Here is a 14,913-nt window from a genome sequence, read left to right as displayed (position 1 = left end):
ATGACCTCATGCGAGAGAAGGAGGAGTCCGACGTCCCGTAGCCTACCTTGGTGGAGCAAGTGGGGACTGAACTCGTGTGGAGATACGCTCAGAGTGCTGGTGAAACTTTTAGGACTTTAATATCCATGACATTTATCAGGTAAGATTGAAAGCGTATTCACAGATTGTTTGTGTGGTCGTCGTCGTTGTTGTTAGTTTGTTCACCAGTTGGGAGAAGTAGTGTTGAAGCGTGAGAGTTTTAGTGGCAGTTTGTTGGGAGGAATGTCGGGACATGCCCATTGAGCAGTCTTCAAAACCAACGGGACTGACAGCAGTCATTGGGATTTTTATTTTCAGTGGCACAGACATATTCAGTCTCTTTGTTCGAGTTGGTTTCTCTGCTGCTTTTACTTTACGTTACTGAGATGCTAAATTAGGTCAACTTTAAGGGAAGTTATTCGGTAAGTGGGTTAAAAAAAATCGCTTTTTTTTAGCAGGTAAAGTTTCCATTCATTTGGATGTTAAACTCAAAGGAAACAACTTTAAAGCAACTAAAGTAAATTTAATCAAAGTAATTAAAAAGATTTGTTTCATAAATACTGACTAAAGAGGTGGCATTTTAATCGATTACTCGATGGCAATAATTTTTAAAATGGCCTCATCTGCAAAAATCTCTAAAAAATATAGTGACTCCATTGCAAAATTCTGAGCACAGTTTTCAGTAAGTAGCAGTAGTTGTTGTTTATTTCTGTTTTCGTGTGGAGAGAATTATAGAAAGGTCGGAAAAGCATCACTTTCCAGGCAGGTTTTTTCATGTCTAAGCATTTTAAACGTTTCTGGTGTCATTCTAAGGCTTTGAATGAAATACAGTATGAGTCAAGGATGGGATGGCCTTGGTCCACACCACATGGTGTGTTCAGTTGATATATGGGTGGATCCCTGGTATAATAATCCTTAAAGTCAGTCATGCAAATATATAAGAAACGGGAAACTAGATGTAAGGACTACAAAATTAATCGGATACAGCAGATAAAATTCATCCACTGGGGGAAATCATCCAACTGCCCACATGTGTGTCAGAATAACTGGGGAAAACCCATTTCAGAGTTGGACTATTCATTGAAGGTGAAGAAAGACCATTGCAGAGTTTCTGTATAGTCGATAAAATGTCAAATGAAAATAAATATTTGGAATTTAAGATTTAATTGGTGCAGATTCGCATGCTACACAGTGTTGAAGTGACCTAAATTACGTTATCACCAGTAATCCGATAAGAAGTGAGGTGAGGGTAGCTATGGACCAGATGTGGCCATCAATGTGTTGTGTAAACACTGTGCGCGCATCATCTTATGCACTGTCAACGTTATTTTCCCCTTTTAGAGGAAAAGGTTCATGGGCATTAAAAAATGGAGGCAGGAGGAACACTTGAATTCAGGGTTCTATTCATAGAGATTTCCAGTGATAAGATTAACTCATATCAATGTTCAGTGGATTGTGTTTATTTTTTAGACTGCATGTCTGAAAGTTTCATATAGTGGTTCGTGTCTGTTATCAGCTTGCTGAGGAAGAACAGTGATAATTGTATTGTCCTCTCATTAGGACACAGATGATTTCCAGAAAGGTCATTACTTTTCTTATGACCGTGTGGTCTTGCTTGATGCTAATGCTCTGTATTTTCTGATTGGATGCGGTGGTTTTGAAAGCAAAACCAAATCCAGATATAGCTGTAGGACTGTAATCTTTTCCACCCACATAAATTGAGTCATTGAAGTTGTTTGACCACTGGCTGGATATGAGTTCTGCTGCTTTCAGCATATTTCCGTAGAGGAATCCTCCTGTAACTAAGCCAGGTGCTCTGAAAATCAAAGTTCCAGTTTTTTGTTTTCACCTCCTCAGAAATTGCTTGTAAATGTCAGGATGAAGCTTTGATCGTTGATCGCATGTGAAGTCATAGATTCAACTTGCTCTCTGATCACTGTCTCTGATAAAGTCTTCATAACCTTAAAGCCTTCAGGCGTTCAGCCTTGAGAGAAGCTGCCACAACATTTGCTATTTCCTCCACTCAGCTGCTTGTTTCATTTTAGCTCCGAGGGCACTTTGCCTCTCTAGTGTTGATTTCCCCCCCCCCCCATTTCAGACTCAACAGGTGGGACAGGCTTTGCTGCCGACAATCATGCTGATGGTCAGTTAACGGGAATATGCTCTGTATTAACTTTCCGACATAATTTCAGGCAATTTTACGCTGATTATGAAACCATTAGAGAGGATTTGCATGCCTCTGTGCCAAGGCTAGAACTACCCCAATTGTCTGTTATGAGGTGTTTGAATTGCAGGGCAGTCATCTTATTGAAAGTCCCTCAAGAGTCTGCTTCCCACTCTCTGCAGAGCCTGGTTCCCATGGTCCTCAGCCAGTTGGCTTATAACAGATGCTGGCATCAGAGTCGTATTGTTATGGCTGAGGAGGGAAGGTTACTGGAGCCAGTGACCTGACAGACAGCACACACTGAGCTGGTGCTGATAATAAGGATAATGGTTTTGTCCTATTGAAAGGACCCAGTCCATGGTTCCAACAGGAAAGCCAGATTTTTAGCGGCTTGTAGGGTTCAGGACTCCATATGTGAGCCTACCGGATGGGTTCTGAAAGCCTTGGTGTAAAAATCTGGTGTGAGTAAGGGTCTTACTGCACATTAGCTTGTGTGTAGCCTTATGGGAGTGCCCTATTTTGTAACTACATTAGCAAAAAGTTTAAGAGTGCTACTGTGTTACATATAAGTCTCCATGAAACTCCATCCGTTGTCATGATTAATTGCAACTTATTTTTTGTTTAGCTCTTCCCTCACATGATTTACTTGCATGCTACCAAAACCTTCTGAAATGTGATTGCACAGATTTACTATCAGTGCAAATCAGAATGTTTCCTGTAGCAATAATCTCGTTTCTTGCTTTCAGAATCTGCATCTTCATATACAGATATCTGATTTTAGAGATTACTTTATCCCTAACCTGTTACACATACTTGTCTGTTTTGGTTTGGTGCGTTAAGACGTGCCAAAGCTGTCACTCAAACTGCTGGACAGCTTCCAGTCGACTTGTTTGCAGTTGCAAAGCGAAGGCCAATTGCAGGATTTTGTGACCGTAGCCATGTGATTTCCATCTACGTTTGAAAAGCTTAACGACGGTTTGTGTCTGATGAATGTGGAAACTTTCAAGGAAGGAATCCCCTCTGCGTTATATATCAAGAGGAAGATTATGATGCGCATTGTGTGTGGAATTTACAGAAAACACATGCGAGACACTTTTGCATCTCAAAGCCATTAAAGTGGTTTTAGGGCATGTTGTGACATAATGACATAAAGCAGAAACGGTTACCCCCCTTGAGCTCTTGGAACCTGAACAAAGCACAAATTGTTGCAGGCTGTTATGGAGTTGGTGCCACCCTGTGGGGTAGGCGCTCTGTTGAAGTTATCATAAGAACCTGCAAGAGTATTATACCAGCCTATTTTATGTTTACTCTTTAAAAGATGTGCATGTGTCAGACGCAACATAACATCACCATCAGGAAATATTCTGTCACATTCTCGGTGCTGGGACGACAGATTATGTACACACCTTTTGGCAAAGTGGCAAAGCTGTGTAATTGCATTAGCTCAAGTTTCATAAAGGGAATGGCAGCTTGTGTATCAAATGACTTTCCTTACCATTTAATTGCCACATTTCCCCTCGGGTCATCTAATAAAACACTGCAGAATCACAGCCATTTATTTGGAGTTTGTCTTGTATTTCAGTAATGCTGTTGACATTTGCAGAATTTAATAGCCATAAAAAATGCCCGGCGTTTCCTGCAGTATAAGTTGAAAGTCCAGGTGTGAGAGCGAGTATAGTGTGTATGTTTTCCCATATCTGAGCATGTGGTTAGGCTGTGTGTGTCTAAATCACGTGATTGTTTGGAGGTGCTTCTTGGTGCCAGCTGTTAGTGATTTACATTTTCAAGCTATTTTTGAGAACTCCAGAGATGCGGTGATAAAAAGAGAGAGGGTCATATATATAAACCAAAAGAACGTGTAAAAACAGCACAACACACTATTTGGAGTATTCACTTTATTTGTATTTCAAATGAATTTGATGATTATTTAGTTGACACTAGTTTAGAGTCTGTGGGAGGAATGTGCGATGACCTGTGTGCAATATCTCCTTTGCATGTGTGACTGGTGTCTGCAAATTGCACATAGTTGTGTGAGTTGTACTCTCATCTGTGTGCGGCTTGTTGCTCTCCTTCATTGTAGAGTGGGCTGGACCAGTCTGCAGCAAGCACCCGTGAAGGTTGCTGTAGACGAAGAAACCAGGAAAGCCAAACTCGATGGTTTGTTAACAGTTTTACTGTGGCCATATGTCGCCATTGTGGAACGTGTGCTGTTTTGCACTTGCTTTTATGTTCTCCTGGTCTACATAAATACATTGGTTATGTTTGGAAGTATGGAAGTGTTTGGGTTCCCACAAACCGATGAGCCAGTCGTCAACAAAGAGCTGCTGTGTGCAAATGTTTTGTACCCAGACCAATTGTATTCCTGTCATAACAAGGACTTAGGAAAACAAATCTTATTTGGATCAGTGAGATGTCAGCGTTTACCCGTTTTTGGTAAAACGCACACCTGAAAAACTTCGTCATTTTGGAGCCATATTGCCAACTTACAGAATGGTAACCTGTCTCAAGTGTTTATTGATATTTGTTTGTTCATTATTACTATTTTATGAAAAATGAATGGAAATACAAAAGTGCAAACACGGCGGTGAAGATCTGTCATTTGTAATGCTTTTTTTTGTTTGGTGCACTGGCGCCTTGCTATAATTCTTTTTGTGACTCACTGATTGATAAAACCTTAATAGAGATGTGTTGCGTGGACTTCCTGTAGACTTTGCGCACTGCTTGTTAATGTTTTACTCTTACTCAAATACCAGTCTCTCACAGAAGTGAATACCAAACTTAGTCCAAGTAGCAACGATTTGGCTTTATTTATTTTTACTGCAGATTTTTATTTCCACTTCACTGCTGCAGCAATTTAGTATCAGAGTGATAAGAGAGTTTAGTCATTATTGAGAACAAGAGATGAGGACGGAAATTGACGCAACATTGTTACTCAGTGTGGAGTTACATCGGAGGTGGTCTAACCTGGGAGCGAAGAGCGGAAACCATGCCGGCTCATCCGTAAATTCATAGTACCTAGTGATCTTTATCTAAATTAGTGCTGTTTTATGCAAATTCACTGCATGGTCTTGCCTTACTCTGACATTCCCACGCCAGGTTTAGTTTCCAGACCCCGAAATGTAACTCCATATTCAGAGTACTCACTAGCCCATTAAACATGCCTTAACGCTTCTAGATCAATGGTTCATGGATAAAACCAAACAGGTTCACTCATTTTCACTGCTGACACAGGGATTAGGGGTATAACCGAACACAAAAGGCACTGTTTTTACTCCATTCTTACTAACTGTCCTACTTATTCACTGATGCTAAAGTCAGTTAAACACTGTTTATTGCCATTATGTAATCTCAGGTGATAGACAAAAGGACAAAAGGGGGTAAAACACGCTCTTGAGTTTGAAGCTTGGCACGCACCTGAACTTTCTGTTAATGAATGGTTACTTCAGCTGCTGTAATAGATAAAGTTTTGTTTCTGCTAATTTTTTTTGTTTTTTTGTTTTGCCTGTTGGGAAAGATTTTCTTCTATTTTGAAGCTTCTCATGCCAGTCTTATAAGTAGATCAGATTTGTTATCTTTTGAAGTTTTGCACTAAGCCATTTGGCTCGTCATCCTCAATAAGAACCAAGCTTATTTTGCCCCAAGCTCGAACCTTGGATTTGCCGCGGCCTTTGATGAAATGATGATTTTCTACTGGCTAAAAGTAAACAAACAAAGGAGTACTGACCTTTTTTCTCATTGTTTTGAAACGTTTTCCCATGATATTTGTTAAATCTGCTGAAATGATCAAGCCACATGATATTACTTACAAGCCATGTAGTAGTTGATGTGATGGTATTACTTTGCCCTATTAGTATTATTATTATTAGAAATGTGTAGTCCTTCATTTCCTGTAGAAATGCACGTTGCCAAGTTCTTCAAAGGCTTCTTTGTGTTCTGGGAAAGTTTATGCATTGGAAATATGATACTATAAACCACTGCTTTTTCTGATGCTTAAAGGCATTTCTTGACTACAGAAACTTGAATATTATCTCTAATAACAGGATCATGAGAGCATTTAAGTCCATTTCAGCTACAGGGAGGTAGTAGGTTTGATTTCTAGTCCATTTCTTTGACACTGGTGTATCCTTAAGGCTGCTGCAACTTGTACACATGATTCATTCAGACTATGCAGACCTTTGAATCAAATGGTGACCAGAGTGCACTCATTGGTTTTGCTTCTGCTCTTTCTTTTCTCTCATAACTTGTTTGGCACAAATGGTGTCACCTCTTTGGGTTTCTCATTATTTTTGTATACTCATTTGTCATACTGGCTTTCAGAGTTCCAAGATGCATACATGCATACTGATTTTTTGACATTTGTAAGTTGTTTGATACCACATGCCCATTACAGAGACATAACTTGGTTTAACTTAGAACAGTTTTTGTGTATAGCAGTGTGCTGCGGTGACTTTTACAGTAGTGAGGCAATTACTATAGACGTCCTGGTGAAAATGTTCAACTTTAGAACAGTAAAAAAATATTTTAATTTTTTAAATCTCTTTACTAGTTTACTACTAAAAGCTGTGAAAGGGGTGACTTTTTCTTTAAATAATTCAGCTGTTATAATGACAGTAATCCTTAATCCATGGCAGTTTTGGCCCTACTTGCCTGCTAGATACCATTTATGCTATTTCGAATCCCTGAACTAGATGGTCTTGACCATGTATTTGGTGTTACTATTTTTTGGAGCATGTTTAATGCTCACAAATTATATGTGCTCATGTATGCTTAATGGTAAAGACCATCAGGCTAACAAAGCATGCTAGTAAGTGCTTAGTACTCCATTTTCTTCTCCAAATATTACCACCTTTAGCTCAGGAAAAACCTGGATAGCAGACCATATGATCACCTGTGTAATTTGTTTGTGGGTTAATCACAATGTTTAAGTCATCCATTAATATTTCAAGGTATTTCCCCCTAATTACAAGATGAAGGCCTGCTTCCTATAGGCTGGTGCAGGGAAAAGGCTGAGCAGGAAACACTTGAGTCAAACCGGTAGAGAAGTGCCATAAAATATGTCCTTTTGTTATTTCTCTTCCAGTTGCTTTAGTGTGAATAACAACCTTTTGTTTACAGTGGCTGACACTCAGACTGCGCTTTCCTCTCTACCTACTTCCAGCACTTCCTCTTTCAAAGGTTTGTTAGCTAACTTGCCCCATTGTTTATGGACCCTTGAACTCACAGGCCAGGCTAGGCCTGTTTCCTGCACCCAGCGAATGGACAGCAAATAAAAGAGATAATTACGGATTTCACATGAGAATTTTGAAGTCTCACTAGTTTGCTTCTAGGCTAGCTTGTTTGATAAACCAGCTTGAAGGTCAGCCCAAAGTGAGAATTTCCATGTTGCTATGACAACAGGGTGGAAAACTGAGAGCAGTCAGTCATGTAGAATCAGTTGATGAAGAGAGCTGGCAGGGCATATCAACAGGAAAGAGATGAACGCAAGGGGTGGAAAATAGCTGTTTGCTCCAATGCTGGAAGCTCATCTGAGCTTGAGGGTGCACTCTCTATTGTTTGCCACTTAATAAAGTGCAAAGCAGACTAACTCACCAGCATCAGTGTTTGTTAAATGTTCCCCCACCAGATGTAATCAGGACAAACAATCCCCTTTCTGTTCTCTATATAGGCATCTTCTCAGATGACTATGGTATAGCGAGCTGGCCCCATTAACCACATGTCACGTCGGCATTGTGCAGGTGTGGATCTTTCCTGTTTCGTAACCTGTCTGGATTTGAACTGTGTCACATTGGGAATGACCTGGAAAACAAATATATGGATAACCCGAGGCTCCTTTTAACCCACCCAGGCTCCAATTTCTTTTTTTTCTAAAAGGGAAGCTGCCTTGACATTATACCGCAGATTGGAGTCAGTTTTATTTTTGCCTTGAGCTTTTACAGAGTAACAGACAGCTCTCGTGTGAAGGTCTTCGTGCTGACATGTATGTTTGGTTAAAATGCTAGCAGTGGGAAAATCATGATGCGGTCTTTTGTGTGTATCCCTTTAGATGGTCTGTTGGAACTTTATGACAATTTGCCTCAAATAAACAAGAGCAGCAGCAAATTTACTGCTTTTTCACTGGGTAAATGTTGTTTCTGCAGACCCTTGAGCCTTGGTGGCACTTGCACTGCTCTGTTTTAATTTTGAGAGGCCCCTAGTAAGGGGCCATGCTAATATACAAACACAGCTTTGTGCACTGGGATGAACCAGACCTTGAAGGCTTAAAGAATATTGATTCCCATCGCTCTGCGTAGCATGCGGTTCGTGCTTCTTCTCTGAGGGGACTGTCTTACTTCTGCTGTCGTGGGGATTAAGCTTTGATTTCATTAACCTTTTTCAGGGTTCCCCACAACCAGTGCCAATAAAAAACAATGCAAGGCTTAGGCGGCATTAACACAAAATGTTGTTCGTGATTATCCAGAAGACTTAATGAAGACACTTAGTTTGTTATGAAAATCATCCTACTTTGTCTGTTTTTTTTACATTTTGATCTATAACAGTGTATTCACCGGTCACCTTAGTAGGTACACCCCGTAAGTATTAGGTTGGGCCTTCAGAGTAGCCTTAAGCTTTCATGGCAGAGCACAGTTGCTGCACATCCATGATGAGAATCTCCTGTTCCACCGCATCCTAAAGGTGCTCTACTGGATTGAACTCTGCTGTCTGTGGAGGCTATTTGAGTCCAGTGAACTCATTGTCATGTTCAAGAAAACATTTGGAGATAATTAGAGCTTTGTGACATGATGTGCTTTCCTGTTTGAAGCAGGCTTCAGAACATGGGCACACTGTGGTCTTAAAGGGATGAGCATGATCAGTAACAATATTCATTTACCCCCCCTACTCCTAACCAGGGCCAACACCAACACCAGCAGCAGCCTGAGCTGTTGATACAAGGCGGGATGGATCCGTGCTTTCTTGCTGCCAAATTCTGACCATCTGAATGCTGCAGTGGAAATTTAGACTAATCAGACAAGGCAATGTTTTCATTATCTTATGTTGTTCAATTCTTGTGAATATGTGTGAATTGTAGCCTCAGTTTCAGTGTTCTTAGCTGAACATTTGCTTTAAGATGTGGACTTCTGCTGCTTCAGGGTTTGAAGTGTTGTGCGGAGCTATGCTCTTCTGCATAGCTTAGTTGTAAAGACTGGTTAGTTGAGTTACTGTTGCCTTCCTATTAGCTCAAAGCGTTTTGTCCCCTTCTCCTTTAACCTCTGACATCAGTAAGGCATTTTTCTCCCAGAGAACTGCTTCTTTGTTTTTCAGTGTTTTCGTGGAAAAAATCCCAGTAGATGAGCAGTGTCTGAAATACTCACTCCACTCCATCTGGCACTGATATCATGTCACTTAAATCACCTTTCATCCAATGGTGGAACTTCCCAGTAAATATGGTCATCTTGACTGTATTTACAGTTTGTATCAGTTTCATTGCAGTAAGTCAAATTCATCGAGTTCTTGCCTCATGATTGGACGATTACCTGCCCGCATTTATCAATGAACATGTGAACTGGCCAGTGAGTGTAGATCTAATTGGCACCAATATCATTTTAAGGTTTTTCATTTTTGATGCTTTGGGGAGTTTAAACAAAGCAGTGTTTGTAACACAGTACTTTAGTTTACCAGCTGTTGTTCCGTGACCACCTGTGGCTGTTGCAACCTTGTGTCATAATTGTGTTGGGTTGGCTAGAGTGTATCTATGCCAGTGTCTCGAATCACTCTCCATTACACTGTATGCAGCAATCTTTCTACGTTTTCCCTTCCCGGAGCTAAAATGCTCACGGACTTTTAATAATGCTGTCATCATTGTGCTTTTATTTAAGCTGTCATTACGACAGTGATGACACATGGTTGGCTTTCTTTCAAGTAATATGTACATTGTAACTCCGCACCTGATGCAAACAGCTGATAGACGCATAGCTCAGAATTAGGAATGATTAACTGTATACCATGCCTGAAGAGGTGAACCTCATTCTCTCACTGGGTGCTGACTTTGTGTGTGTGTGTTTGTGTCCAGTGGCTGTGATGGGGGGGATGGAAGGAATTTGTCATGTTGGCTTTTAGAGTTTTAAGAGGGCGTTTCTCATTTCCTTTGGGTTCACCTGCGTAATGTTTATTGTTACTGTGGCGATGAGCAGCGAGCTCCCACACAGAAACTACCAACTCCTCCTAATTTTGCACTGTGATGTCATGAACTGCAATATCTCTGCCTCTACACATGCGTGAAGTGTTTCCAGCTGCGCGTCCTTTACCCGGAGTCGATTGTTTTAACCGATGCATGAAACTATACATTTTTAGACATAAGTTGTAACGGCCGCCGTTTTCTTTGTGAGTATTTATTACACGGCGTGCTGCGGGGAAAAGCCTGTTCTAACGTTTGAGTCTAAGGTTTATTTTTTTAGCACCTGGCGGCTCTTTTTTTTTTTTTTTTTTTTTAACTTCTCATCCGTAAATAATCTGCTCTTTCACGTGATTCAGTTTATTTTGAAAAGTCTCAACAGGATCCTGAGCTTTATTGTGAAAGGTTTATGTGGAACATAAACAAGCGGACACGCGAAGGTGTTACCCTCGCTGTTGCTAAAGACAACGCATAAAAACAGGCTCTTGTCCGTCAGTAGTGTGGGTATATAAAATATAAGAGAAAGAGAGAACTTTAAGAAATTAATATAGCCACTACAGTGACCATCAGAACAATGAAAAAATATTGTCGTAAACAGTTTATTTTGCGACACCACGAAACAAACGATAGCGTAAAATGAAACAATAGATGTTTTTATATCGTCATCCGATATATATCGTTATATCGAACAGCCCTAGTGTGCACATGTCTTATACTATGACAAATCAGGTGCATTTCTTGTTAAGGTTTGTTTTTGGGTATAAAAAGGTAAAGGATTAAAAAAACAAAATAAAAAATGGTGTATAGGGGGGAAAAGGTTGATTCAGAAGCCTCTTTCAATAAGCAGTAAGAGGACCTAGATTTGTGAAGCCTGGCCTCTGGGTTAAGAACTATGTTTTGTTTGCACATGGCATATCCTTATTTGGTTGAAACCATTCTTTTCTCTTCATTGGAAAGATTGCTCTGCTGCTATTAATACAGTACTGTAGGAGCCTGTAATGTGTTCAGAGGGATGGTAACCAAAAATCCCACACAATTAACTGTTCTAGGCAACGCTGTGTTATGAATGTTTTTACTGTTGTCCAGCTACGTAAAGACTATAAATAATCCCAAAGTAAGCAAGAACATCCAGGCCAGACCTTGAGTTCATGTTATACCGTTTAACTCTAAGGTTTCAAAATGAACACAGGGTTGGGAGGAACCATGGATATCAGTTGTAAACACCCAAGTGCAGCCCCGTAGCGTCGATTGCATGTGGAATTCAGGACATTCGACCGACTGTTTTCCTGCATAACAAGATAGCAGAACTTGTCCTTTTCTGTTTAAATATTAGAGCATTCTTTCCATGCTCCCCTCCACTGATGACCTGCAGGAGTGGGAGTGCTGTGGGAACACTCCCGGGCGAGTGCCAGCTAAACAGATAGAAATGCAGATATACAGTACACTGTTTTGCCATTGCTGTGTTCCAAGCTTGAGGACACATTTGGCCTGTTTTTTTTGCTTAATTCTTGATTAAAAACAACAAAAAAGGCATCGTGTGTTTAATCTGTTTTCTTATTTGCACGTGAATACAGAAAACGGCCTCTGTTTTGTTAGACTGACAATGGATGCATCTCAGTTATCCTGTTGTGACTGTGGGTTAATGAATGTTTTTATTTGCTTTAACCCCAGGGGCTCTGCAGAAAGGATTCCAGGAATCTTGCCATGTTCAAGGCAGTGCTGAAGAAGAACAGAGATGGAGGCAAGGGGAGCAAGAAGGATTCAGGTATGTGTAAAATCTGGAAGAAAAACAGCTAGGATCCAGGAATCAGATACCCCAAACACCAAGACACTAAAGCTACATTCAGAGTTTATAAATTCATTCCTGACTAAGCTTTATGAAGTACCCTTCACAGATTGCCTTCTAGTTAAAGATTGAGAATGTGATAACCGAAGTGAGTTAAGTGAGCTGAAGAGAACAGAAGAGAAAGCTAAATCTGAAGTGTGCTCTTGGCAAATATACAAAACTGATGGTGGGGGGGAAAAAAATAACTTTTTCCATTTGACCTATAAAAAAAACAAAACAAACCAGTGCTTCATTTCTAGATATCTGTAAACACTGTTGCCATAACTAGAATGGTACTTGAGGAAAAACCTAAGATGTGCACTTGAACTTTAAAGCTCTTCCTGTACTTGTCCTCTGCGGGGAGTTTTCCAGTTTTGGTAAAAGATGGTGTGGGAAGAAATGACAGCTATATGATCTCACACATTGTAGGTCACTGGTGACACAGCGTGCCATAGACGGAAATCACGCAGCCATTGCTACATCTCTAACTGTGAGATCAGAGCAGGATACCTTCTTTCTTTCTATCTTTGATTTGACTGGAGATGCAATGTGACCGTTGTGTCATAACAGATGTTTCACTTTGGAAGCTTGCATCGGGCCTTTCCAAAATGACTAATCATGAGTCAGTCTTAGCAATACATTGTTTACTTGTACGTGCAATGGCTTTCTCCAAAGACGTGTCTTGAAATAGCAGGTTGACCATTTATGCTTATACTGCACCTACCAGCCTAGACCTGCTGTAGCACCTGAGGGCTTGCCTCAGAAGTCTGGTTCAAACAGTCTACAGTGTGCACGGTAGATGTCTCATAGCTCCTTCTATCGTGCTCTATCATCCTTTGTCTGATGTGATTGTTTCACTCAACAGCCGGTGTTAAAATTAAAGGGGAAACCGTGACTTTCTTTCCACAGACACACACACACAATACTTCACCACATCACCTCGACTGCTTTCCAGTACATTAAGGGATTGAGATCTGAGCACTGCAGCCTTGTATACATTTTCCTTAATGAAGGTGTTGCAACCTGTCTAGCCTGTATGAATCACTCAGATAGCGTAGTTTTCTTGTTATTCCACACTTAAACACAGAAGTTACTGGGTGTGTGAAGACCAAGAGCAGCAGAGTTTTATGGCGGGATAGAAGTCTTTATCCCCAGCCTCAGCTTCCCAGTTGGAACCCATCCATCAAGCTGAAGTGGCTCTGCCTCCTTTTCTCATGCTGGGACAATAAAAGTCTTGCCACTCCTTTCTGTTGTTTAGGGCTCTTATGGTTGAGAGGTCAGCTACAACTGCTACCTTTGCCCCACTGTTGTGCCTGCATGTGGCCTGTTTATCTGTTATATATCTTTATTTTCTGGGCTTTAACAGTTTATTTAGTTACTTGACCTCAATGAAATGTAGGTAATGTCATAAAAAGTTGCTGGCAGATCATCTCTTTATAATCTTGCCCTTCCTGGGACTTAAAATGTAGTTAGGAATACATAAAACCTGATGATTGGATACACTACGCATTATGTACATGCATTTTTTAAATGATTATTTATTAGTCTTATAAGTCTGGTTTTTTTTTCTGGCCCTCTAAGCGTCCTTAGATACTGGACTCTACAGACTTTCCTTTCTTCAGAAGATCCAGAAGGACAAAATGTCTGTAAAATGTGCTCAGCAGCATATAATGGAAATAAGTGGGAGGAACGACCTTGATAATCGTATAATTGCACGAGAGCTCAGCATATGTTGGTCATGACTTGGTGGCTATGGACTGGAGGCGACTTTAAAACAGTAAAGGAAACTTGGCCCCCATGCCAGATACCACTACAGTCATTAGCTCTCCTTTGGGATCTCCCCATTGCCAAGACCACAAAAACACACAGCTTGCTAATTTAGTCTCTCCATCTTGTGCTCCTCCTAGGTCCTTCCTCCTTCGTTTCCTCCTCCTTCCCACTTGCCTCTCCTGTAGTCAATCTGCAAGGAATCTGTTTGAAATTGACCATGTGAATCCCTTTTAAGTACTTTTTTATGGTCTGCCATTCCATGAGTGGGCACTAGTTTGCTGTGGGTAGTTGCCTTTTGATGTTCTCATTTTCTGAGAGCTGGGTAATTGTAGCAGGGACATGCTGTGTATAGGAATCACTACGGTCGATATTTGGGACACTGGGAAAATTATTGCATTATAAAGATTAAAATGTTGTTGTAGCTGGTGTTTGCTGGGAGGGTGCATCCCTCTATTTAAAGATCAGGTTGGTAGAAATAATGATGCTGTCTCGCCATGACACGAGTTTATATGAAATTGCTCTGCTTTGTTCTTTAATTTTTAATATAACAGCAGTCGGACTTAACAAAAATGAATAAGGAGAGTTATGTTCTCAAGATGCTGTTGCACGGTGGTGACTTTCCTTTGGGTGAGTTCCTTGGAGACAACTTTTTGTCTTAGTTGGAGTTCAGTCAAGTAATTAATCAGCTGGTTTTCTTTAGCAGCCTGTAAAGTACATAGTTTGTCACCATGTTTTTTAGATCATACCAAGGACCTTTGTTAAGACATGTGAGTCTACATTTTTCCACCAAGATTTAATGCTTTTTCTGGCAAACTGGCCTCAGTGGCCCATTTCTTTACCCTTCACAGAGGCCCCAGTAGCTTTCTCCTTTTGAAGCCTTACTGTACTGAGAGGAGTAAATAGTTGCTTTCTTCACATCAGTTCGTGCTGATATATCCAGGAAAATTGCATTTTTGGCTCGGCTTTAATTGCTGAGTGTGACCGTGT

General features: G+C 40.5%; 1 protein-coding gene across 2 annotated transcripts in view; it reads left to right on the top strand.

The window, feature by feature from the left end:
• LOC147311662 (protein TANC1-like) overlaps nucleotides 1-14,913 on the top strand; it is a 112,932-nt gene continuing 98,019 nt past the window's right edge. For both annotated transcript variants that reach the window (XM_086267222.1, XM_086267221.1), the window contains exons 1-2: nucleotides 1-139; nucleotides 12,003-12,096. In XM_086267222.1, coding sequence (XP_086123348.1) covers nucleotides 12,036-12,096 — 61 coding nt within the window. In that variant the 5' untranslated portion in view covers nucleotides 1-139; nucleotides 12,003-12,035. The remainder of the gene's footprint in view (nucleotides 140-12,002; nucleotides 12,097-14,913) is intronic.

This window comes from Aulonocara sp. 'chitande type north' Nkhata Bay, linkage group LG16 (assembly GCF_057382095.1).
Source record: "Aulonocara sp. 'chitande type north' Nkhata Bay isolate Kocher_YH1m ecotype deep benthic linkage group LG16, A_spYH_male_GT1.1, whole genome shotgun sequence".
Lineage (NCBI taxonomy): Eukaryota > Metazoa > Chordata > Actinopteri > Cichliformes > Cichlidae > Aulonocara > Aulonocara sp. 'chitande type north' Nkhata Bay.
Note: the sequence above shows the minus strand (reverse complement) of the source record. Positions and strands in the feature narration are given on the sequence as shown.